Genomic DNA, 24,106 nt, shown 5'->3' with positions numbered 1-24,106 from the left:
CCTTGTGCATGTTTATGTATGCACACACATTCTCTGAGAAGTGAAAAAGGACCTTTCTTTGGTAGTAAGAGCTTTCAGCAGATGAGAATCCTTACTATAGTTTGCACCTGGGTCACTGCATTAGGCCCAGTGGGTCTTCCTTCTAAAATTATTCAATCACTGTTAATCCAATTATGACCCTGTCCTTCACAGCTGTTGCAACCAACTCTATGACTAAGTCACCTATTACACAGAAAGATCAATTCCATTTGTTTCCTCATCTCAACTACCTACCAGTTCTCCTATTGCAAAAACTCACTACTCCACTCCTAGGGATAAAAGGCTACAACCATATCTCAGCTTAAGCTAGACTCTTCAGCTTGGAAGACAGCATTCAGTCATTCCTCCTGTGACAGCTGCTGTTGTTCCATCATACCTATATCAAACAATTAAGTGAATTCTATGAAAACAGAAGTGCAGTAAGCAATGAGAGTTTAATGCATTTGCATCAGGAGTTTGCACCAAAGATACAGAGAGAATCAAGTCAGCTTGGTGTGTCTTCTTCTCCAGACATACTTTTTGGTATTGCCAATCTACTACTATAGCTAGCTTGAATAAGCGATTGAGTGACTCTCGCAAAGGACAAACTAAAGGTATCAGAAAACCAACAATTTTTAAGTCGAGACACAGACAGAAGTCACAAGCATAGGAGGAGTTAGTGAGTTTACTACACAGAATTTAATGCATGATTGCTCAGGAAGCAAGCTTTGCACATATGTTGATGGTGCAAGGAGACTCCAAAAAGACCTCCTCTCCACACACACCCCAAAAAAACAGGTTTAGTGGCTCAGACTAGCAAGTATCATCTATCCCTGGTGAGATGGTAGAATCTGTAATAAAAAGATCATTTGACATGTGGAAAAGCATGGCCTGTTGGGAAAGTTAACATGGCTTTCAAAAAGGGAAATCCTCTTTCACTAACCCTTGGAGTTTTATCAGGGTGTAAAAACAGAAAGTGAATAAAGGGGACACAAGGAACATTAAATCCCATACTCCTTTACAATTCCACAGGTGTTTATCCCAAATGCTACTTAAGAACATACATTAAGGAAAGGTTCTTCTACAGGCTCAAGGATAAGATAAGGTTAAGATGAATAGCAAAGGGCAGGGTTTATTGATCAGTGTCCATGACATTCAGGAGTGCAGCTTGCCACACACTGGCACTGGGACCAGTTTTACATAATGTCTTCATCAGTGATATGGATTCATCAGTGGACTCTCCAACTAGGTGAATAATATTAAGGTCTTTTGGGGAGACAGATGCTACACTGATAGGAACTCAGGACCTTAAAAAAACCTGAGCAGACAAATGAAGATGGAAGCTAAGACATAGACAATTGCAAAAGCAAAAACAACCTCACTGACATTACTTGCGTATTTTGCCGAATCAGACTGGTAATCAGTATAGGAAAAATCATGGCATCTTCACCAACAACATACAACAGCAGCAAACAGTGCTATGCATCAACTGGGCAGGTATAAAAAAAAGGACAGCTATCTCGTTTTGCTCTCTCTAGAGCCCTGGTGTATCCACATCTTGAGTGCTGAACACAGTTTTTGTCCCTGTATCTCTAAAAAGACATAGTGGAGCTAGAAAGGGTTCAGAGAACAGCAACTGTGAAGACCAAGGGGCCTTACAAGCAGAGCCTAAAGGGCCCAGGACTTCTCAGAATGGAGAGAAAGTAGAAAAGAGGATGACTGCATCTTATATAATCAATAAAGCAGTAGACAGGCCAAAGTAGTATCATTCACCTAATTCTGCAACACAGTGAGGGATAATTGATTTAAAACACAAGTACTTTACACAACAGAAACCTGGAACTTGCTGCCACAGGATGCTGTAGAGGCAGACAGCATCAGCAGACTTGAAAGCTATTAGAAAAATTTATGAAGAACAGATCTGTAAGTGGATACTAAAAGGACGAGGCATCTACAACACCTTTGCAGATGCCTATTCTCCAATTTTCACTTTAAACACTCTTGCCACTGTAACAAACTATCCCACAGAATTACACTGATGTGGCCCAACAGATTTCTAATATTAACCATAAGTTAAAGAGCAAGAATGCAGATGGGGAAAAAAAAAGGCCATTCTCCCTCCATTCTAGAACAGAGACTGGTACTCATCAGTCAAACACCAGCCTCGATACTTCCTCCTGAAAAAAAAAAAATCCAAGTCTAGCCTTCCACCTTTTTTTCCTTCAAAGCCCACTGCATTTTCTGTGCAGCATAACCTATCCCAGATAAACTAAAAATATCAGAGAAAAGAATGAGTGGCAAAGTGACAAGAGTCAGAATCCTGGCAAAAGGAGAGAGACCAAGCTCTTCTTAAATATTACATAGTGAACTCAAGTTAAGAACTCAAAGACAAGGCTTTGCTTTTTAATCAGGGCCTGAAAACTAAGAAATTAAGGATTGAAGTGCTCAAGATCCCAGTTAGGTTTTTGCAGCTTTGACTCAAAACTAGCTCACGCTACTTTACACAAACTCAAAGACTAGGAAGGAATCTTTCCAAAGGACAGTACTTATTTCAAACATATTTTTCTTCCCCATCCTTCTTTACTCTTACAAAAAGTATATTTTTTTTAAACCAGGGAATAGACTGCAAGACTACTTTCCATTGAGGCAGAAAAAAACTCAGCAAGACGTCAAGTGACAGGCTTAAATCCCACTGGAAGAAAGTTAAGAGATCCCCAAGTATACTTAATTTTAATGTCACTTCGTCAAAAAATATATTTTTCAAAAAAATGCTTGCTGTACAAAGGGCTAGTAGGTAATAAATCAGAAGTGTGGCCCCTATAGAACATGCAACTGAAGAGCAGTTTTTATTCTTAAGCTCAGAGGATAAAGTAGCTCCATGCACAATGGTTAAGAAACCTAAAACACAAATTGGAAGTTTAATAAAGCAACTTGTTGATGCTCAAGAGATTCTCAAAATTGCATTGACCTGCTGCATGTTATCTAGAGCTTTAGAACATGGTGCAGATTCTCAGTCTGATTCCATTCTCCAAGGTAAGTTTAATGCACAGAGTATATCAAGTTACAGAGAAGACTCGCATTAATTTTCTTTGTAATATTTTTAATAAACCTTCCAATAAGCCACACAGTCTATTTTACTACACATTAGACTACTGTGTATAGAATTCAATAAGCCTGATAAATGCAGAACAACTAATAACCTATTCTATGAGATAAAGCAAGTTTTTTGCCTTCTTTGGATTAACTGAACAGTGCAGGTTTTAAACCCTTCTCAAAAAAACTACTAAATAAAATACTTGAGTTACATAAATTTTCAGCTTACCTTTTTCCTGTGAATTCTGCTTGACCCTTCTTATTGAAGATGAATTTGGAGTCATTATATCCCCATCCATTCCACTTCAGAAGTTCTTGCCTTAAAGGGAGAAAACTATGTAAGTGAGAATGTTAGCATATTGTAAGCCCAAAGTGATTTGCAGTTATATGGCTTTAGAAAAAATGTCTTATCAGACAGCAATTCAAGAAATCAAGTACATATCGGAAGTACATAGTTTCATAGAGCTAAAAGTAATTCTGCAGCTACAACCATTACTCCTTCAGATTGCACCCTAAGACCTGAAAGACAAGATGCTCTACAAAAACGATCACCAGCTTAATTCAATGCACACTGTATGGTGATAGTCTCAAATTGGCAAGAGTAATGTTTGAAAGATGCTTGATTTTAAATTTATACATAAATACTAAAACACAAACAGGTAATAAGTATTTTCAGAATGAAACAGATGTTTAACATTATTCTCTGTCAAGAAAATAATTTTAAGTTTTAGTTGTTTTACATTACTACTGTAATCCCACTGTATTCTTAATAACAGTCACTTCATGAAGCACTATCGGAAACATTTGGATTGAAAATACATTTGAAAGTTAAAAAACAAACTGCTAGAACTACAGGAATAACATAGCAAATACAACCTAAGTGTGCCACCATAAGAAAGAGAATATTAAAAAAACCAAACCCACAACAGTCAAAAATACAACCACAAAAATCGAAATACCTTAAGTACAACCATACCAAATCAGAGGATCTCTTAATTATGATAAAGTCAGAAATATATCAGTGTAAATATATTTAAGACTTGGAGACAAAGAGTAATTAAACATTACCCTAACTTTGCTTAAAAAGCTCGCAATTTATTTACATCAGAAATTAAGTACTAATACAAAAACTGAATTTTAGTTAATAAAAAGGCATCTTGATAAAGTCTGAAAACAGATTATTTACTTCACACTGCTATATACAGTGAATGTGGCTCTTACTCTTTGTATAATGTAAGAGTAAGATGATCAGGGGCGACCATTTCAAAAAGACTTCGCAATTGAGAGAAAGCACTGCTGCAAGTCAGCTGTAACTCTAGCATTATATTCAGGATAACTGAGTGATGATTGGTTACCAAAGGCCCTCGGTACAAAGATAATATTAACATAGGTTGCTGACATACTGTCAATGTTGTAATTAAATAGACTTGGCCTCATGAAAATTAATTTTCTTCAAACTGCCTGTACACAAGATTCTAACTAATCAAATGGAAGAAAGCCATGGACCTATATTTCATTACAATTGTTTGAATCTGACATTTCAACAAGCTCTTGACAAATCTAGGATTTCAAGCAAACTTTATAGAGCAGTTTCAATACTCAGTAATTGATAGTTTTGTGAAATAGCCAGTCTATGCTCTTCTTTGACACTGAGGAATCAATTCTAAAATTTCAGCCAAAATTAAACTGTTTGAGCAGACAGCTGTCCAGATATAGAAGCTCCTCTGTTTGGCTGCCTCCTCTCTTGGTAGACTTTATCTTTACACACGTAGTGTACACTCAGAAAAGGGCAAGGACCCACTCATGTTTGATAGCACAAAAATGCCTTGTTACTGCACTCACACGACAGATTATGAAAAAGTGTTCTTAATGCATGTTATGCAGCCTTGCTTTTTTTTTTTTTGCACCATTTCCTATATTGTATATACATATGCTTCTAAATATTGTGTATATTTATAAGAAATTCCACAAAGACACTAAGTCAAACACAGTTGAGCTGTTCCCAGCTGAGAACAAGCTGACACAGAATTGGCCAACTCTAGTGGCATTTATTTTATTTTTTTAAACTAAATATTCCCCTCAAATCCCCACCATTGCAGTCCTCCTCAAGGCAAGATTTCTCCCTCTGCTGACTAAATGCAGTATTTCCGTACACCTGATCTCTGTAGTGCGTCGATTCTGTAAAATCTGAACAGATTTTATATTAATAAGTGAAATTTGAGTAAGGGTCAAGCAGCTTCCCCCTCACTTTAGAGAAGTAAATCCTCTTGCAAGGCAGTGCCACAATAAGTATGATGCATGAAACTGGCTAGAGAAACTAGTTGCAAGCCTGGAGACAATCAGACAGACCAAGACACGAAAGACCAGGCTCTAAAAGACCTACCGGCATGAGATAAACTGACAAAGCACAGCTTTGAAAGTATCACTAGTCCTGATTTCAGTACAGACAGATACTTCCCACAAAATCCAGGCGAGGTACTAGTAATTAAGGCACTGAACAAAGACCCAGATTCAAGGTCTTTCTGCTAAACTGACTGCATTCCCAGTTGTTTGCCTTTTCTAAAGGCCTACTTTCCTACGTTAGTGTTAAAATACCTGGTCCTTTCATCAGGCTTTAAAATACAGAACAGAGGTCAAGAGTTAACACTTAAGAGTTTGGGTTGAACTATTCCTGAATAATCTAAGTACACAAAGGTTTACTCTGCCAGACAACACAACTCTTGCTGTCGGTGTGATGAGAATATTTAAATTAAAATCTAATGTAACAGTTTGCACGTTTGCAGAAGAATCGCTGGTTCTAAAACATCTCAGCTACTTCCTAAGACAAAGTCAGGGGATTTCCCCTCTGCTCCTACATAATGGGCAGTATTATATCTTGTGACAGGTAAACCCACAACAAAGAGTTAGGCATTTAATTTTTGTATTCAAAACTATACTGAGCAAGTCTGAGGTTTCTTTTGTTCCACCCTATGAGAGTACTGCCAGTTTAAAAACTGCTTTTGATTTACTTATAACAGTTTCTAGCACTTCATGCCTACACACTAAGAACAAGTTAAAGGAAATGCTGCACGCAGCTCTCAAAAAAAAGCTTAAAAAGACCAGATTTTAAAAGAGACTGATTGGTCAGCTCTGATTCGTGAATTCACATAGCCTGCAGGAAGACCAAGCTGTTGAGATCTTATCACATACCATTTGAAAGGTATGCTCTTCATGAACAAAAGCTGCTGAACGTCAACACTCAAGAGAATTACCTTCAGCACAGAGGAAAGTGGGAGACAATTCAGAGGAGATCTGCAAGCCTCCTTGACTCCTGAGGCAATGTCAATGTTATACTGATATAATTAAAAGACTGGAGCAGAACTTTTTGGAAGTGTGTTACACATTAGTTGACATATTATTCAGAAAAAGTGCAAACAACTTTGCAAGATAGAGGCCAGGGCAGTATGCTGTTCTTCCCCAGGTCTGCCTCACTACCCCAGCTCCCTCAAGTAAGGGAAATACACTATAACACATGCCTGCTCCACATTTGCTCGTCCTTCCAGCTTACATCTGGAAATTAAAACTACAATTTGACAGCATAAGAAACAAAAGGCAAACAATGAAAAAAGTCTTTTTCTAATCATATGTGTCATAACAGCATTCCCCTCTTGTCTTCATTTTCATACAACCCTTTTGCACTGTTATTTCAAACAGTCACCTTTCCTTAGACAAAAGCTTTTCACACCCCAGCTCCAGGGCAGCACTCCCACTGCCCTCTGTAATGCCCCAGGATAGCAGTTAAGAGCTTCCTGCCAGATTAGCCTCATGCATCATGTTTATTACCTTGGCTTTCAAGAATGATCCAATGACTGAGCCTTCTATACTTCGCAAGGTTTTCATTCCCAAAATCTCAGTGTTAAACTCATTCCAGAAGAGTATAAAGGACAGAAAGACTTGCTGAGCATCTGCAGACCTAAGCACACATTAAAAGCTCCCTCCATGTAGCAAATCCTGGCTCTGAGATCAAGAGGCTCAAACTATACATTGATCTCCAACTAGTATGTACCACCATTATACTCACCTAGAGTTTTATAAATTATATATCCTCTAACACTGCAATATTTTGTAGCAGCTGAAAACAAAATTTCTCTTGCAGTAATAGTGTCTATCCTCACTCTTCAAAACTTCAAGAATTTGATTGCTAAATGGTGAAACGGCAACAACAAAAAACCCAACCTGAATACCCTGCATAACGTCAACACTCTGAACATCTCAAAACATGTTAAAAAGTTTCATGCCCCAGCCTGAAAAAAGATAAGAAATACTCAGTTTGGCTTGGTCAGCTGACATGTTTATGCTACACATTCTATGTATAGCAAGACATAACTTACACACCCTTCTATTTTTCTTCCCAGCCCCTTTTCCAAGAGTATATATAGCAAAAAGACTCATCTACATTTGGTATTATTCTTGCTTTAAACTCGATGTTACTCTGCCCTGTATTGTACTTGAATCATCTCATTTAAAGACAACACCTCTCCTATTCAGTACACTGACTTCAACAAAATAGAGCTCATTAACTCTCATCTTTGACAAATATATGGAATATTTTAGCCAGAAATAGTAAGAAATGGCCAATTCTTTCTTCCCTTCTAACTTAAAAGATAGAAATTCACTACTGAAATATATGAAGTACCATAAAGCAAAGCCTGAAGCAAAAAACGCAAAAGAAAACAAGTTATCATGGAAACAGTGACAATAGCAGATAAAAACAATATGACTAGGTTAAGTGAATTTAAATATTTAACTTCGATTACAATGCCCAACACTGAAATACTAGTTCGACCCTATGCTATAAGGATTTTTTACAGCAAAATATTTGTTCCAGAAGCCAAGCATTTTCTGAATTTTTCTGGAAAACTGGCTATGGAATAATCAAGGAGACACTGGGCAGGTCACAGCACAAGGCACTATATTAAGCCCCCAAACGACCATTAAGGTGCCTACAAACTGGGCAGAAGCTCACAAGGTGGCAGCATGCCCAGCCCAGTGGGGCAGGAGGGTGGCCCTCAACACATCCACTGAACTTGTGCTCCAGAGGCATTCAGTCACTCAGCTGGGCAAGTGGAGGCCTGTGGACCTATGTCCTATGCTATTTCAACAAAACTGTCCTGCCAGCACTTTCCAAATCTCATGTTTTAGTGAGAGCCACAGTGACTGGTTGAAAAACTTGTTGACTCTCCCTAGGAAACTGAGGAAGAAGCACAGGGTCTCCCACAGGTATCCAAGCTCAGCTCTGAAGTTCAACTCACATGTAATTGAAACCATGGGTCAGTAGTTTCAAATTCACATCACAACTGTGTATCAGACATCTGCATACACAATACTTAAAACTGCCAGTTGAGAAGAGTTTTATACTGCAAAAGAAAAGTATCACCAAGTTACAGACTTTAGTTTCCAAGGTCTAAGGCACATTGATATAATACCAGAAGTAAACACAAAGTTTTTTCACTTCTGATGAAGTTATAAGAATATGTTCAATGAAATATCAGAACCAAGATAAAGTAATTCATGAACTCCAAACATTAGCATCATGTAATTTAAAAAAAGAATAGAATTGCCTCATTACACAGACATATCATCTAAGCACACAAATATCAACAGAACTTCCCCCTTCTCTAAAATAATCTGAAGATGTGGTACTTTATACACAAAACTGAGACAAACAGGCTAATTTACTAAAAGGACAAGTGACAGTTTCACGTATTTTCTTCAGAGAAGTAAGATCAAAGTGCAGTTCAACACAGCTGAATCAATGCAACTCAGATGGAGCAAGGCCAAGATGCTCACACCAATTTCCTCACAATAACCACCAGCATTTCCAATTCCATCACCAGCTGACGCTCAGCATTAAAACATATACATAACATACAGACACTCCTGTTCCATGATCCAAGAGCCATCACATTCTTGGAAGTGAGTTTAAGGCGACAGTTTTAGGGGCTACCACATGGGCTAAAGCACCAGTATTGACCTAATGTAACAATGCAAAAAAGTCCTGCAGGTTGTAGGGTTCTTGCAAAACTCAGTACATGGGTGCCGTAAGACTGAGGCAGTATTACCATGCTAACAGGTTACAACAAGACACTACCCAAACATTAACGCCTCAAAGCCTGCCTCAGCTGGACTTTTGGTTACAAACTCAGACCACCAGCTGGAAACTCAGAATCCTCTCTACAGGTGATAGTAGAAGGTAACTCTTCCTCTTCTCTGGAGCAGTCTCTCCATTTGGGTTATATAGTCACACTTCTCAACCAAGTATATGAGCCACTCCAGAGCAGTTTTGAAACTAGTAGTAAATCAGTAACAGATGCCTGGAGATTGGGAAAGGGAATGTAGCTCAAGGAATCCCTTCAAGAACTGTGTTGTGAAAGCATCATTTATCTGGAGAAGAATGCCATGCTGCAGGCAGGGAGTATCTGCTGAGTTCGTCATTCTTATATTTCTTCCCTCTTGGAGGATCTTCCCTGCAGCAAACCAAATGTAATTGCTCTCAAGTTTGAAGTCAAATAACATCTGTTTTATAACCTTAGACACATTCAGGTTCTGTACCCCACACTTTCAGCTAAACCCCCGCAGCTGCACATACACCTGATTCTGTTGCTATTCCATTTGCTGAATATCTGATATGGCAACACAAACCTGGGTTCATATTTACAGTTTAAACCTACAGTAATTGGCAAATGCTGACACAAGATTTTACGCATAAGACTTCAAGGTACTCAAATGCCCAGTGTGCTTTTGGGGCTTTTTTTTAAAAAAAAAACTATTCTGATCCTTACATGCTCCTAGCCTCGACTATTTCATTACTCTTCATTTCACCACACTGATACACAAAACCGCAAGGAAAAAGGAAATTGGTGTTTCTCTAGTGTTTTTTCATAGAAAGATGAAGTTAATTAGGGTGAATTAAAGATTCAGGAAGGCCAAGACATTATAACTATGCTCCTCAGTATATACTTAGCCAAATGATGATTCTTATGCAACATAATACTTCACTAGAAGCTATCTCCATTCCAGCTACTACTTGACACCAGTTTCATTTTCACCTTTGAATAGACTGCTCTACTACAAAAATGTATGCTCACTGCTACTTCCAGGCAGTAAACAAACAAGCACTTTCAAACACTATAGATCAGTCCTTTGAGAAGTATTTTTTTAAAAGCTTACAAAGCCAGAATATCTGCTTCACTACCTTAAAAATACAAGTTAATGAAGGAATTAATTGCCTACCATTTATTTGCTCAAGCAAAATAAGCTCAGTTCCTGGACAACACTGTGTTACCTATTGCATAGAGAATTTTTAGCATGCTTTCTAGCAAATACAGGTAACTGCTGAAGACTTTTTAGCCTATAACATCAACCTGAAGACTTGCACACAGCAGCCCAAGTTTGGATATAACAACACTACAGAGGCATTATGCTTGTCCATCACATTCAGCCTACAATTGATTTTTAATACTTCACATTATTTGTTCTCCACTAAGAGGTACAGTAACAGTTTAGGCAAGTTTATTTGGCTGCCACCTGTTACACTACAGATGTCCTTACTTTACTCCAGCTCAAAGTAGCTTCTAGGAAGTCCAAGTAATTACTCTAGTCTATTGCATTAACAGACCATTCTATCCAGTTTCGATAAGCAAATCAAGCCTAAGTAAGTAGCTATATATACACATTCATTTTCTTGGACAGTTCCAATTTCAGCAGATATCAAGAAGTCAATCTAAAAAATTCTTTCCATTTTTGCTGTAAACTGCTACTTGTTTTCATACAGTAATCCATACTGTATTTTACATATTAAACATACTTTACACTTCTGTCTTGTATCTAGGTTTTTTTCCTAATAAAACTTAACCAATTAATATATCCAGTTTGGTTTAGTTGGTATCAAATGATCTAACAATGTGTAGTATATATTACTTAAAGACTTCTTACCTGGGCCTGACATTCAACTACTTGGAGCTAGACGACAGACAGGAATTGCTGTTGCATATGAAGCCACATTTGTCTTCAGATTATGACTCTTCCTTTTGTGAGGCTAATGTTTCCATATAAGAATCTTAATCTCTTCCTCTACTTCAAGCACTAACCTTGACTAGTAATTAACTGCTTTGATACAATCTCAGAACCTCCTGTGAACTGCCACATCTTCCTCAATGCAACAGGCTCTTACTCTTCTGATTTGTTAAGACTCTCTGGCAGCACCAGCCCTAAGTTTCCACCACCTTAAGCTCAGAAGTCAGCTATGCCGAGGTTCAGTTTAGTGTCAAGTGTTGCTTAAACACTGTTGTCTAAGGAGTTAACTGTTTATAATAAAGATTGTTCTGAGTAGTGGTGGTAAAATATCAAGCCTCTTAAATTACTTGTTGAATTCAAGTAGTATCAACTTTAGGAGTTAATTAATGTTGCTGCTTAATAAAGTCATAATTGTTACCAGCAACTACAGCAAGAATTGAATAAGTCTGCAATAGCAACACATTACCCTGTGCAACCTGGGTGTGTACTTGATACAGAGCAGGCAGCTGGCTGTACACTCATCCCTTAGTTTACCCTGGCTAACAGCATGCACATAATAATTAAGAGAAATCCACAAGCCTCTCCATCCCGCAGGAAAGACGCTTCTCTGCAAGGAGACAGGAAAAATCAGGAAATCCTGCCATGCTTTCTCTTGCTCCAGCACAGAAAAAATTTTAAGCCTACAAGCTACTGAGTCAACATTTAGTTACACTCAATCAATACTCCCTTTCAACAAGGGCCAAATTGTTTAAAGTTTGATTTTAATAAGTTATAATACAAGCTATTATGGCAAGATTAACATCAGCACATGCTCCACCTCTGAGGTACTCCTACTTTCTAGCATACATAACAGTTACTCTGGTACAACTGTGTTCTAGGCAGCTGTAGCACCTAACTGTTTTCAAAGCAGTACAAGTTGAACACTTCATGTACTCAATCTTCAAAAAACCCAAACAAACAACATATATAAGTTTTTAATTCAAGTCTCACCAGTGAAGTGAGCTTACTAATAGCCAGTCAACAAAAGTCAAGAGCATAATAACATAGAAGTTCAGCAAAAGTAATTCCAAGGAAGAGTTCTTTTCCAGTTCGATTTTTTTAGTAAGTTTTTCAGTATGCCTGTCATCCTGTTAGGGCTTCAAAACACACTGTATAACTATGTATGATATCCACCTTCCACTGCAACCCTGAATTAAAATACAAAATTCAAGACAGGAATGCCACCAAGAAGTAACATCTCTGCACTCTTACAGTACCTAATATTTCTCTCAAGACAGTACTCAGATGAGTATAGAGTTGCCCTTCCTTTTAAAGTACTTTTCCCATCTCTATCTGTCATTTTAAAAAGTAGGAAGCTTATTACAATCTTTAAACATATCAATTTGCTAACACATTGTTTAGCCTTAGAGGCATTTTTATTTGGAAACAGGAACAGTTAGATGAGCACCCACAGACTCTTGTCAATTCCATATACTCTCCTTCCTCCTCTCACTGGTGATGAATAATGTCTGGACAAGATCCTTAACAGTTTGGTCTTCGAACTACCAGCAAGAAAGCCATGTTTCTGCAAGTCACTGTCTAGTAACTATTGGATAAGCAGCCAGAAAAAATTTTCTGTGATCAGAGACATACACCTAAAGTACTACAAAGGTGTTTTGTTTTTTTGGGTTTTTTTTGTCATAGGAAATCTTCTACTTTGCAGAAGAAATGCAACATGAGGAGAGTGCACCTAAATCTGGTACAATAGCTCTGTAGCTTTGATGCCATTTCAAACACTACAGGAAAGATGCAACAGGTATAATGAATGAAAATTTCACTAAATGTACTTTTAGCCGCAGCTTTGCTAGGAAAAAAACAACATAATATTCAAGAGAGACAGAAAAGCTGAATCATAATACAGAAGACTGCAAGAAAAAAGCATCTGGGTTTGGATTGTCCTCATGTTGCTGATAAAAGCCATGTAGCATAACAACATAGGTCAGTTCTTTTTACCAGATTTTTCAATCAACCTTCTAGGTCTCACAAATAGATCAACAGCTCCAGAGTAGCCAGAAGTCACCAGAACAGGACTGAGGGATTCCTCACTTGCTGCCTCCAAATCAGTACAGGCAACAGAACTGTCTTTCTCCTCCTTCACTCACTTCAAAACCTGGGTATTATCCTCAAGCACAAACTCTACCTAGATTCTCATATCCAAGCTATATTTAAGTATCAGAATTTTCACGTGCAACATCTCATATGTTTAGAGGAAACCTTAAGACAAAGATACAGCTCCCTTTAAGGTTTTTTTGTTTCTACACACACAAAAGTCTGGGCTCTAGGTACCTCAAGACAGTTGTACCTAAGGTGTGGACCAAGCTTTCCAATGGCTCCCTTACACTCCCACAGCAAAGTATGCAGCAGTTGTACCATTTTGATCATATGCTCCTTGAAGCAACATAATTTTTATTCTTAAAGCAGAATAAGCTATTTAGACTAAAACCAGCAACCCATTACGATCCTATAGCAAATCCTAATATGGGACAGCAATGTCAATAACCTGTAGAAATACATGTGTTAAGTTCATTATGTCTGTGTTTCCACAGAGAAGGACATTATCCTTCAGGTCACATGCGTCTCCACAAAAGCCTGTTTCTCCTGCTCTTCAAGGACGCAATAGCTGGTTGTAGAAATTAAACAATAATCTATTTAAAATAAATACCTGAAAACTAGTTACACTGATGGGTTTTTTAGAAACAGTGATTTCTTCCTAAATTCAAACCAAAGAAAAACTCAATGTGGAAGGCAACAACTTTCAAATGACCCGTTTCTCCCAGTGAGCAGCACTGTTTGACACACCTCCTGCAAGAGCATCAAATCCCCCTCAGGAAGAACTAACGGCTTTCAAAGTTGTTAACATCTGACTACATGCCCATGACATCCCAGTCCTCCCAAAGCAGGCAAGCGCAGCTTGTGGCCCTGGGACACAAATGGCCTTTTAGAATAATTCAGACTCTCTCTTGCTCTCTTCTTGAAAAAAGTTGAGAGCAAACCATGGGCTGAATGGATTTTCCTCAAAGGAACAACTCTCTTATCCACTACTTGCCCCATCTGCCTCTTCACTGCTTCTGTACAGTAACACACTGGGCCCTGTGCACAGCTTGATGGACAGCAGTAGGTTGTCTATAACCTAAACCTTAAAACGCTCTTACAAGATAAGAAGCTAACACACATACAGAAAAAACACATCCAAGAAAGGGGACATCGCAAAACAAATACAAGTCTGCCCCAACAAAAAGGTGGGCCTCATGATGATAAGTTACATGAAACTGTATCATGGTGCTACAGTTGTAGTATTTAAAAAAAACTACTAGAAAAGTAAATCCAAGAGCCAGCGACACAATTTTGAATTAGCCAATCTGACTATTTGTCTTCCCTTAGTCTCAGGTGACCTGAGATTCCTTACTACTAAACATGGTTAGAAACAGAAAAGGCCATTAACATGCTTAAAACTCTCCATTCCTAAGAAACTAGAGTGGAAGCCCAACGTACGAGTACGTCTTTGGCAGCATTTGGATAAGGTGAAGGTTTCACACGCTGAACAGAGAACTTAAAAGTCCATACACAAACCTCGCTTTTCACACGTGCCGCACTCATCTTCACAGCAGCCTCGAAGTATTTTACAAACACTGAACCTCCTCTCCAGTTATGACGGTGGCCGTGAACGACTTTCCATTTTAATGCAATCCCACTTACCACGGAACATGAGGCTGAACACCGCCTGCCTTCGGTTTCACCCAGTCCCTGCAGCGGTGAATCGCTTCAGCACTTTATCCGCCTTTGGGCTTAGCCCCGTCCTCCTCCCCGCCGCTGCCCTCCCGGCAACCCCCGGCCCTGTCAAGCCCGCGGCTGCCCGCACAGGGCCTCCCCCGGGCCCCGTCAGCCCACGCCCGTCCCCGGGCAGCAGCGAGACCGCTCTCCGCAGCACAGCCGGCCCTAGCACCGACCCGCACCGACAGCCGGCCGCTCCGGGAGCCCGCCCAGCCCGGCACGGACCCCCCCGGCGCGGCTCGGGGCCCGCTGCCCCGCGGGGACCCCCGCCCGCACCCACCGCTTCTTCGGGATGGAGCCGGAGGCCGGCCCGGCGGAGCCCCCCTGCGCCTTGCAGGGGCTCGGGGAGAGCGCGTCCCGCTCCGGAGCCCGCGGCGAGCCCCGCAGGTGCCCGGAGATGATGCGCAGCCGCCGCCGGGCGGAGGACGGGGAGCTGCCACCGCTTCCCGCTGCCTCCTCTGCCGCGGCCGCCATCGCACTTCCGTGTTGTGCCGCCGATCGCCGCCGGGTGAGAGGTCGGGCAAGCGGAAGGCGCCTCCCGGCACCCCCGTCATATAGGGCCGTCCCGGAGTGCACCGCCGCCCGCCCCGCTCCGCTCCGCCCCGCCGCGCCCGCGGGGTGCGGTAGCGCGCGGGTCCGTGAGGCGGCCTCGGCCCCCTGAGGAGCGGGGCTGCTGGGGCCGGGGCCGGGCAGCCGGCCCTGTGCGGGGACCCGGCGCCGCGACACGGCGCCGCGCCGCAGAGGGAGGCTCGAAGCCGAGGCCTGTGCCCATAAGCAGTGGTGCAGCCCGCCGGAATGGCTGTCTCCCTCCGCAGCTCTGGGCTTCCGTGGTGAAACGAGAGAGAGAAAAGGCTTTGTTGGTGGTTTCTCACGTCTTCTTCTATAATTACAGCCCGTTCAGTTTACTAAACAGGCTTGAGAGAGCACAAAGGTGTGTATTCTTTGCAGATGAGGATTACCGAAGTTAATGATGAAATGATGATTAATGGCAATAACGTAGGTGGCTTACTTAAGAAATAGGTTGGTGAGGTGACAAATAATGCTACAGCAGTTACAGATGTTAATCGTTGTTGCCAGGCATGCAAGGCCCTGGTGAGTGGAGGGCTGCCAAGCCAAGGGCCTCTTCCGCGTAACCTGGCCCTTCTTACCGCACCATACATTGCTAGCAGAGAGGCTCCAGGCTCCCGCTGGTCCACTCTCTCCAGTAAAGCCACACCACAAAATGAATGCTGACTGACTGGTGGTAGTACATCCTCTTCTGTAGCCGGGACAGCCATTGCAGCATGCAGAGCTGTCAATCCCAACCATGTTTGAGCCCTGTGGGAAGAGCTAGGATTCATCATGTAGCATCACTTTGAAGGGAGAAGAACTGGGATTTAAGGGGAGATACAGATGTGATGCAAACCCCAGGTGCTGTCTGCACCTTCATGCACTGGAGTGTTTTTGTTAGCTTTGGATTTCCGCTCAGGAGAAAAGGTGAAAACTGGAAAGATTTTAAAGGAGAACAGATGTGAAGAGGTTTTTTTTCATCAGAGAATGAAAAAAGGCTGAACAAACCAAGTCCCTTAAAGAAGACTAAGGAAGACAGGTTATCAGTCTTCAAATACGCAACAGACTGCTGTGAAGTGAAAGGGAGCAATCAGTCTACCCTTCATGTCCTGGCTATGTTGGTGAGAAGTAATGAGCTCAAACTGCAAGATACAACTTCAGTATTAGCGTTAGACTACTTGCTAATGGCAGTGAAAATGAAAAACTGTTGTAGTCTGCCTAAGTAGAGAATGAAATCACCTTCATTAGACAGCAATAAGACTAGACAGCATACCTCTATCAGTATATCGCTATAAGCAGTTCTGCTCAGGGCAAGATGATGGGCTAGATGATCTAGTCAGATTAATTTCAACTTTTTCCCTGTGACATGAAATACCTCACATTGTTGAAGCAGACTCAGTTGTCAAACAGGACCTGCTTTCAACTTTTGCAGTTGGATGACACCAACCAGCTTTTTGGAAGTCTTGATGTGGAAATCTAATATCTGCATGATTACTAGAACTTTCGTAATGACATATTGCCTGTCATCGTTGATTTAGTTGTTCATTCCTTCCTTGTACACCCCTATGCTTGTTATGTCATGTGTATGAAAGAAAATCACATGAAAATCCATAAAACTCCTACCTTACCCTCTTTCGAATCTCTTTCAGAGATCTATTTCTCCCATGATACTTCAACATGATACCTTTCCATTAGCTAAGCAACTAGCGGAAAGTTCTTCAGGGAGCAGCATCTAGCCAAAAGTTCTCCAGGGAGCAGTACGTAGTGTACAAGCAGTGAGACTTTGGTTCAGCTCCCTACTTCACATGCAGTATTGGTGCCTCTTTGAGTCATAGCTCCCCATATATAAACCAGGGATAACAGTATCTCCCTGGAGTGACTGGAAGATAAACACACTAAGGACTGTGTGACAATATAGGATCAACCCCTATAAGACCTACTGATGAAAAGCAGTGTGTAAAAGCCACCCAGGTATTACTACTATTTGTTTTGCTTTGATTCTCACCGTTGTTAATTGATTTTATGCCCTTTGTGTTCTTTGGCTAGAAAATAGTCTGTAATTTTCCTGGGTCAGGAGTTGCACTAGTTGCAATGGGGTCTCAGCTTTAGGTTAGGTTTCTGGTATTACTGCAACATAAACAGCTGTTCTGGCAGTTTGATAGTTTGGTTATGGAGTTAAATTTCCCCCCTGTGAATGATCTGTGTACTACTTTCTGGATTAACTCGTGCATCTTGGCATTTAACTGTCTGCTGCTGTGGAAGCAGTCTGTAGGGAGCAAACACTGGTCTCAACTGAGTTTCCATTCGCATTGTTTACTGAAGTTCTGGATATAGCTGGGGGCCCTTTAAGTCACAGTCACCTAAATATTTCCACAGTGCTGAACGGTGGCAAAGAGATACTAGGTTCATTGTAGTAAGCTTCAGATTTTTCCTGGAATGTTTCTTTGTATCACAGTCACTTGTAAGGAAGAATAATAAGCCCATTGTTCATTTATTTGATCCTAGTTGTAGAATTGAATTCAGCTAATGTCTCATAAGCAGTATTTGTCACCACCTCGGAACTTAATTCTCCAGAAAGTTTCCCATTAATTTTCAAGTGCGTGTGTGCGGCTGAAGATTTAACTGGAGGTGGTAGAGGCATAGTGGTATGGTTTGGAAACCAGTGAGAGCCTTGTCTTATGCAGAGCAAAGTTATAGCTAAGCAACACCTCATTTTTGTGCAAGAGGGGTCTTTGCTTACAGTAAGAATGCTGAGTTCCTGCCTGAGCTCTGTGTGCAATCCTCAGCTCCCTTGGAAGGATGGCAATCTTCATAAAAACAGGCAGTAACATAATGTACTGGTGGATTGTGAAGTTGCTGTTTCTCATCATTTGCCTGAAGTGAGTCACTGGCATATTTTCAAAAAATGAGTCTAATTGATTCATATAGAGTCTGTCTGATAAGTAGAAGCGCTGAAAAGAAAACTTAGGGAACACGATTATTTTTAAAGTATTATGATTGTGACACCAAAGAGAACTGATTTCAGTAAAAATACCAGCAGATCTACAGTGTGGTAGTTTGAAGTATGCTAATCGTTGCTGAGCCAAAGTGGCAGCATTTGCCTTTCCATGAGCTGTCCTTCCCACCTGCCTGAGTGCATCTGCAAGCATGAGTGAGATGGCAGCTCAGCATGACACTCCTCATGTCATCAAAGACCTGCATTTCCAGAATTCCGCACATTAGCATTGTCAAGAAACATCGTTTTAGAGAGAGTTTACAGTGTAATACAAAATAAAGTAGCCAAAGTACTTTAAATTTTCAGAGGGGTCTTCATAACAAGGTGTCTCGGAGTTCTATTACGCAGTAGTCCCATGGAGAGCACAGAGGGAACGTGCTGCTCAGGACAAATGCTACATTCTTGGGCAACCCATACACAGGCTGTGAAAAGAAAAGACACTTGTGATAAATTTTCTTGCCTTGGGTGAAGTTCTTAAAGATTGTTGAAGATCGCTTAATGTACAATGAGAGCCCTTGAAATGTAGATATCAGATGTGGAAAATGAAGCGATGGGTACACATCCAGCCTAGAAGATCCAGGAGCTCAAGTTGCTGAAATGGCAACTGAACACACATCTGGAAGAGAAGGTAGAGTACTATATTCAACTTAAAATGTAAAAAGAATTTTGACAAATTTCAAATAAGTTTTCTTGAAACCTGAGAAAGTTCCTGGGCCCAGCTGAAACTAGCAGGAATTGCCAGTGCTGTAGTACACCTGCGCTGTTCCTTTACTGACTAAATAGCAGGAAAAGGTTGTGGGATTTTTTAGAATTTATTTTTCACTTTTAACATAGCAGAGCTTTGAGTTACGAGATGATTCTTAATTCGCCTCACTGCTTCTGAAGGCAACAGAAGAGTAGTGTCATAATAGTAACTAATGAGAAAATGAACGTAAAGAATCCTTTGCTTTCTAGAAAGTTGGGAAATTAGAAACTATTGTTTTTCAAGAGTGTTTGTTTGGCACTACCTGCAAGGTTAACACAGAAGGAAACACCTACTTGAATAAGGTGTGTTTTAGATGTTCTTGCTTTCTCCAATTCAACTACTGTCCAGATGTGATTGACACTAATATATTAGAACACCTTTTTGTTCCGTACCCCTGTACAAAAGGCCACCACCTACAGAAGAGATGGGATTTTGGCCGCCCGCTGTAGGTACAGGGTGGGTGTGGGACATTCACAGCTGAATCATGGGCTCAGAAGCAGCTGATGAGGCAATAAAAGGGGGAAAAGGGCATAAGCCCTTGAGATCAGCTCTGGATTAGTTTCACCAGAGGCAAAAAGAAAAAGAAAGCTTACACCCATTCATTAGCATGTCATTCAACACCAAGTAATTCATGCTCTAGGAGGGGTTTTGTTGATATGTGAATGGGCCAAGAAGTTTTCCTGAGAGAAGCAATTTCTCTAAGACCTACTTGGGCTTTGTGCCATTTTTATAGAGTCAGCAGAGACCCCGGGGGAAAGGCACCGCATCCATCCGTCCACTACCAGCTTATGGGAATATGAGGCTCAGCTTGCAGAACTCAGTGCAACAGCACGAGAAAGGCCCAGGTCTTAGAGCTTGCAGCTAAGGAGAATCCTGCAGGACCTCAAGCCATTGGCAAGGATCATCCTGGATTTGGAAAGGTTACTCAAAGATAGGGGGAACTGAAACTAGGAAAAAGGTGATAAAAGACTGCAGAGTATGGGCCATGAATGAAACCTCCTATCTAGGGATCTCCAAGTAGAAGCTGACCATATTATATGGAAAAGGTTAGTGGACAGCATGTTCTCTCCTTAAACATATGAAAAAATACAGATGTTTTTGTACATGGTAGTCAACTATTTCCTGGTAAAGAAAGTATCAAAGATAATTAACTATTTCAGCATTCAGTCAACAAGATGATCTTAGAAATCTTAAACAGCTTAGAAATGCTAGAGCTTAGAAGGAAGTCTGTATATGAACAAAAGCTGATCACTGAGAAGCAAGTGCTAAATCCTTGTTCATAATATATTAAAAAATGCATATCAATTCCTCTGTGAAACTGCTGTGACTTCACTAAGCCTTCCACTGATGCCCCAAGGCAGAGTTATTAGTAATATATAATTATTATTATTGTCTATTTACTAGTAATAACTCCAGATCTCACTTTTTTGTATATCACATTTTGCATGAAAGAAGAATACCTGATAAATCGTTAGCTGTGTGCACAGATGAGGTTTTGCATCAATCAATTCAAGATTGGCCTTTGCAAACTGAGTAAGACACATTTCTATTTGGTTCTTCTGATTACTTCTGCTACTAAAACCAGTTAAACTCTATCACTGGTATCAATAGTGGCAGATATGTTTATCAATGTACATGCTTTGCAGGGTCCCAATGAACTCATTTCGCCTTCATTATACTGTAATGACAGTCCTGCTGCATCTACATGACTAGGGAAGAAAGGCAATCTTCCTAGAAAACTCTGTGTAGAGATGTACAGCCCTGCCCAGTTTCAACTCTTCCACAATACATGTCAAAAGCCTGTCAAGAAAAAAAGCTTTCATATGTATTTATTGAGGTAAATCAGTAAAACCATAGTTACCACATGTGGCTTCCTGTGGCTTTGTTGGTGAAAATAAGCATAATTTGACATTTGCAGACAGTTAGCTTTCAAGGTGCGTATCCCAAAGGAGCTCAAGTGTGGTTTGCACACTCTTTTTTACTGCCCCAGGACTTTCTCTCCTTCCCCTTTTTCAAGAGAGCTGTCAGTTACAGTGAAACGTAGCTGCCCAGCATATCAAGGGAGCTTCCGTAGGAACTCTTTGCCTCTACACTTTCCTGGCTGTTGCAGCTCCTGTACACCTACACTTTGTCTTGGTGACTTCATCTCATAACTATTCTCAGTTCTTATTTACAACCTCCTTTTTTCATTCCAGTGTTATGCCCTCCTGTGAAGAGTCTGACAGGAAGTTGCAACTCTGAAAATCCTCTTTTGAGAGGGAGCATTGCCTTTCTCAGCTCAGTTTATTAATTTCTCGTGAACAGAGTTGGTAGTTTCCTCTTGAGACATTTAATTTGTATAATTATGATAACTTTCCTCATTATGTACGTGTGTTTGGAAAGGAAAGATCCCTTCTAAATTTTCCCAAAATATATTGCTTTGCTAGCCAGCAGATGGTAGAGAAACGTTCCATGGGGGCTGGAGGCAGGAGAAGCTAGATATAGTAAACACTAATCAAGTTCTACATTTTGCCCTGATAATCCTATATCCTGGCACTGTCCTGTCCCCTGTGCTCTAATGTGTATGGAGCGTGAGAACAACTCAGGATACAGCTAAGATCCCTATGTACATCTGATCCTCCAGGGAGATACTGGAAGCTAGATTGTGTTATAGCATTTTGTTAAATAATCCGTTCTAAGTATGTAGTTTGATGCACTAAAATTCTTGCACTAAAATCTCCCAATCTGCCGCAATTTCTCAGAATTTAGAGGAGGAAGAAGAAATTACTTAATAACGGCATTTGGTTAATTCTGTATTTCCCTTCCTTGTGCCCTAGGCGTATTATTGGTTCTAATAACCATTGTTTTACTCCTGAGTGTATATAACATAAATGGTATTGTGGAAGAGGATGTTGCTTGGGTTTTAATTAGAAACTCAATCCCTGTGTATCCTTTTGAGAAGATTATGGATATGACAAGAGCTCTATGACTTCTGTGTGAGAAATAGCATCTCAGGAGGAGGAAAAATACAAGGGTACAGAGAGGGCTGATTGTGCTTGAATGCAGTTTAAGTCTGTTGGATTTTTAGTTGCTTAATTAAAATATGAAAAAAGTGCTGCTGAAAAGCCTAGCATATTTGTGCAGTTCTTGAGTGAATCTTATTACAGAATTCTTCACTGCATCTTATTACAGAATTCTTTACTGCTGGGAAATGTGCATTTATCAGATAACTTAGCAGAAATGTTTGACGTATTTCAGTTAAAGCTGCAACACATGGCTCTTGTGACTAAGTCAAAAAAAAACCCTTTCCTAGATCAGATAGCAAGGCAGCTTAACAAACAAATCAGCTATTGCAAATACTTCCTCAGGGTTTGATGAGAAAGAGCAATTTTTTCCAGTGTCTGTTACATTTTAAGACAATTACCTGAATATGCTCTAGGGAATACCAAGGTACGCAACATCAGACACACAATTAAGCAATGTAATTGCATAAACACCGTGTTTGGGACAGGCAAAGTGTTTGAATAGACCATGCGAAAACTATTCCCAAATGGAAGCTGACAAATAATCATGTGACTCTTTAAAATGAAAAAAAAAAACCCACCCTTAAATGTGAGTTGTATTTGACTGAAGCATTTGATTCTACTTTTAGGGTTCCTTTCACATAGTGCCATTGTTTTCATCACTTTTCACACCAAACAATTGGGTTTTTTCCTTTACTTAAAATGATAGTTTTTTTCCATGATCCCAAGGGAGCTAGATGTCAAAGCAGAATGAAACATTTACAGCTTCGATTAAAACTGTTAACACTGTCTGAATAATACTTACATTATCCTCGTATGAGCTTATATTTCTCCATAATTGTCTCCCACACAATAGTACAATTGTCCTGTAAAAGTAGCTACTAATGGAAAGGTAAGCATTTATAACTAATAAGAGAAGATTTTATTAAACATCCGAATTTGCCAGTGCATAATAGGTGCTTTGTGAAAATGATAGACAGAATACAACTACCCTGAAGCCTCTGCGTTTGTTCTAATGTACGCAGGCACCCATATCCTCTTGTAATGCAGATCCATAGTCTTTCAACCCACAGCTAAGAGTGAATACTATCCCTGCCATTAAGGTCTGCTGGGGGTGTGGGTTAAGCTGCAGCCTCATGTTCTGCAGCAGATTTGCAGTTGATGCACTAAGCTACATGCACTCTTACCCAAACTGCCACCATTCTCCTGGTCCACTATACTTGTATCTTTGTTTAGCTCTTGGTGACATTCTCTTCCCTCTTACTCTGTTCCCCCAAAGTTTGCTGCAATGCTACATTATTCCTTCTCATTTGGCTCAGCTTCCTTCTGCATTTCCAAATCAGAGGTGCTTTCTAACAAATCAAAGGTGCTTTGCCTGTACATACTAACTAGATACAGGGGAATAATACAATTCGCCTTTGTTTTTAGAGACATGCTTCAGGGTCGTAAGTTTAGAAAGACATTCAAGAATACATGCAAAGATGATGAGAACAGATTAGTCAGGCAGAGTGTAGACAGAAACAGGTGGTGGTACCAGGCGCCTAATGGTCTCTCTTCATGTGCTGTGCCAAGAGGGGATCAAGCACCGTAAGCAATTATATGGCAAGGTAGTGGAGGCAAACTGAACATCCAGCAATGGCTTTTTATGTGCTTGTGCCACAGAAAGCTTCAGCAGGAGACTGCCAGTGCCATGAGCACAAGATCTTCTGTGTCCTTCTACCAGGCTTCTTTTGTACCTCTGCTGTTCCTCAAGGAATGGAGTAATCAGAAGGTGAAATTGCAGTCACTAAAAGAGGAACCGAGGCACAGAGCTGCGAACGCGGAACTTAAGCACAGGCT

General features: G+C 40.5%; 1 protein-coding gene across 2 annotated transcripts in view; it reads right to left on the bottom strand.

Moving 5' to 3' along the window:
- Positions 1 to 15,450, bottom strand: part of AGPS (alkylglycerone phosphate synthase) — a 59,806-nt gene extending 44,356 nt beyond the window's left edge. For both annotated transcript variants that reach the window (XM_086464981.1, XM_086464980.1), the window contains exons 1-2: positions 15,257 to 15,450; positions 3,341 to 3,430 (exon numbers count right to left, since the gene is read on the bottom strand). In XM_086464981.1, the coding sequence (XP_086321107.1) occupies positions 3,341 to 3,430; positions 15,257 to 15,450 (284 nt within the window). The remainder of the gene's footprint in view (positions 1 to 3,340; positions 3,431 to 15,256) is intronic.
- Positions 15,451 to 24,106: the final 8,656 nt, after the last annotated feature.

This window comes from Leptosomus discolor, chromosome 5, assembly GCF_034619465.1.
Source record: "Leptosomus discolor isolate bLepDis1 chromosome 5, bLepDis1.hap2, whole genome shotgun sequence".
NCBI lineage: Eukaryota > Metazoa > Chordata > Aves > Leptosomiformes > Leptosomidae > Leptosomus > Leptosomus discolor.
Note: the sequence above shows the minus strand (reverse complement) of the source record. Positions and strands in the feature narration are given on the sequence as shown.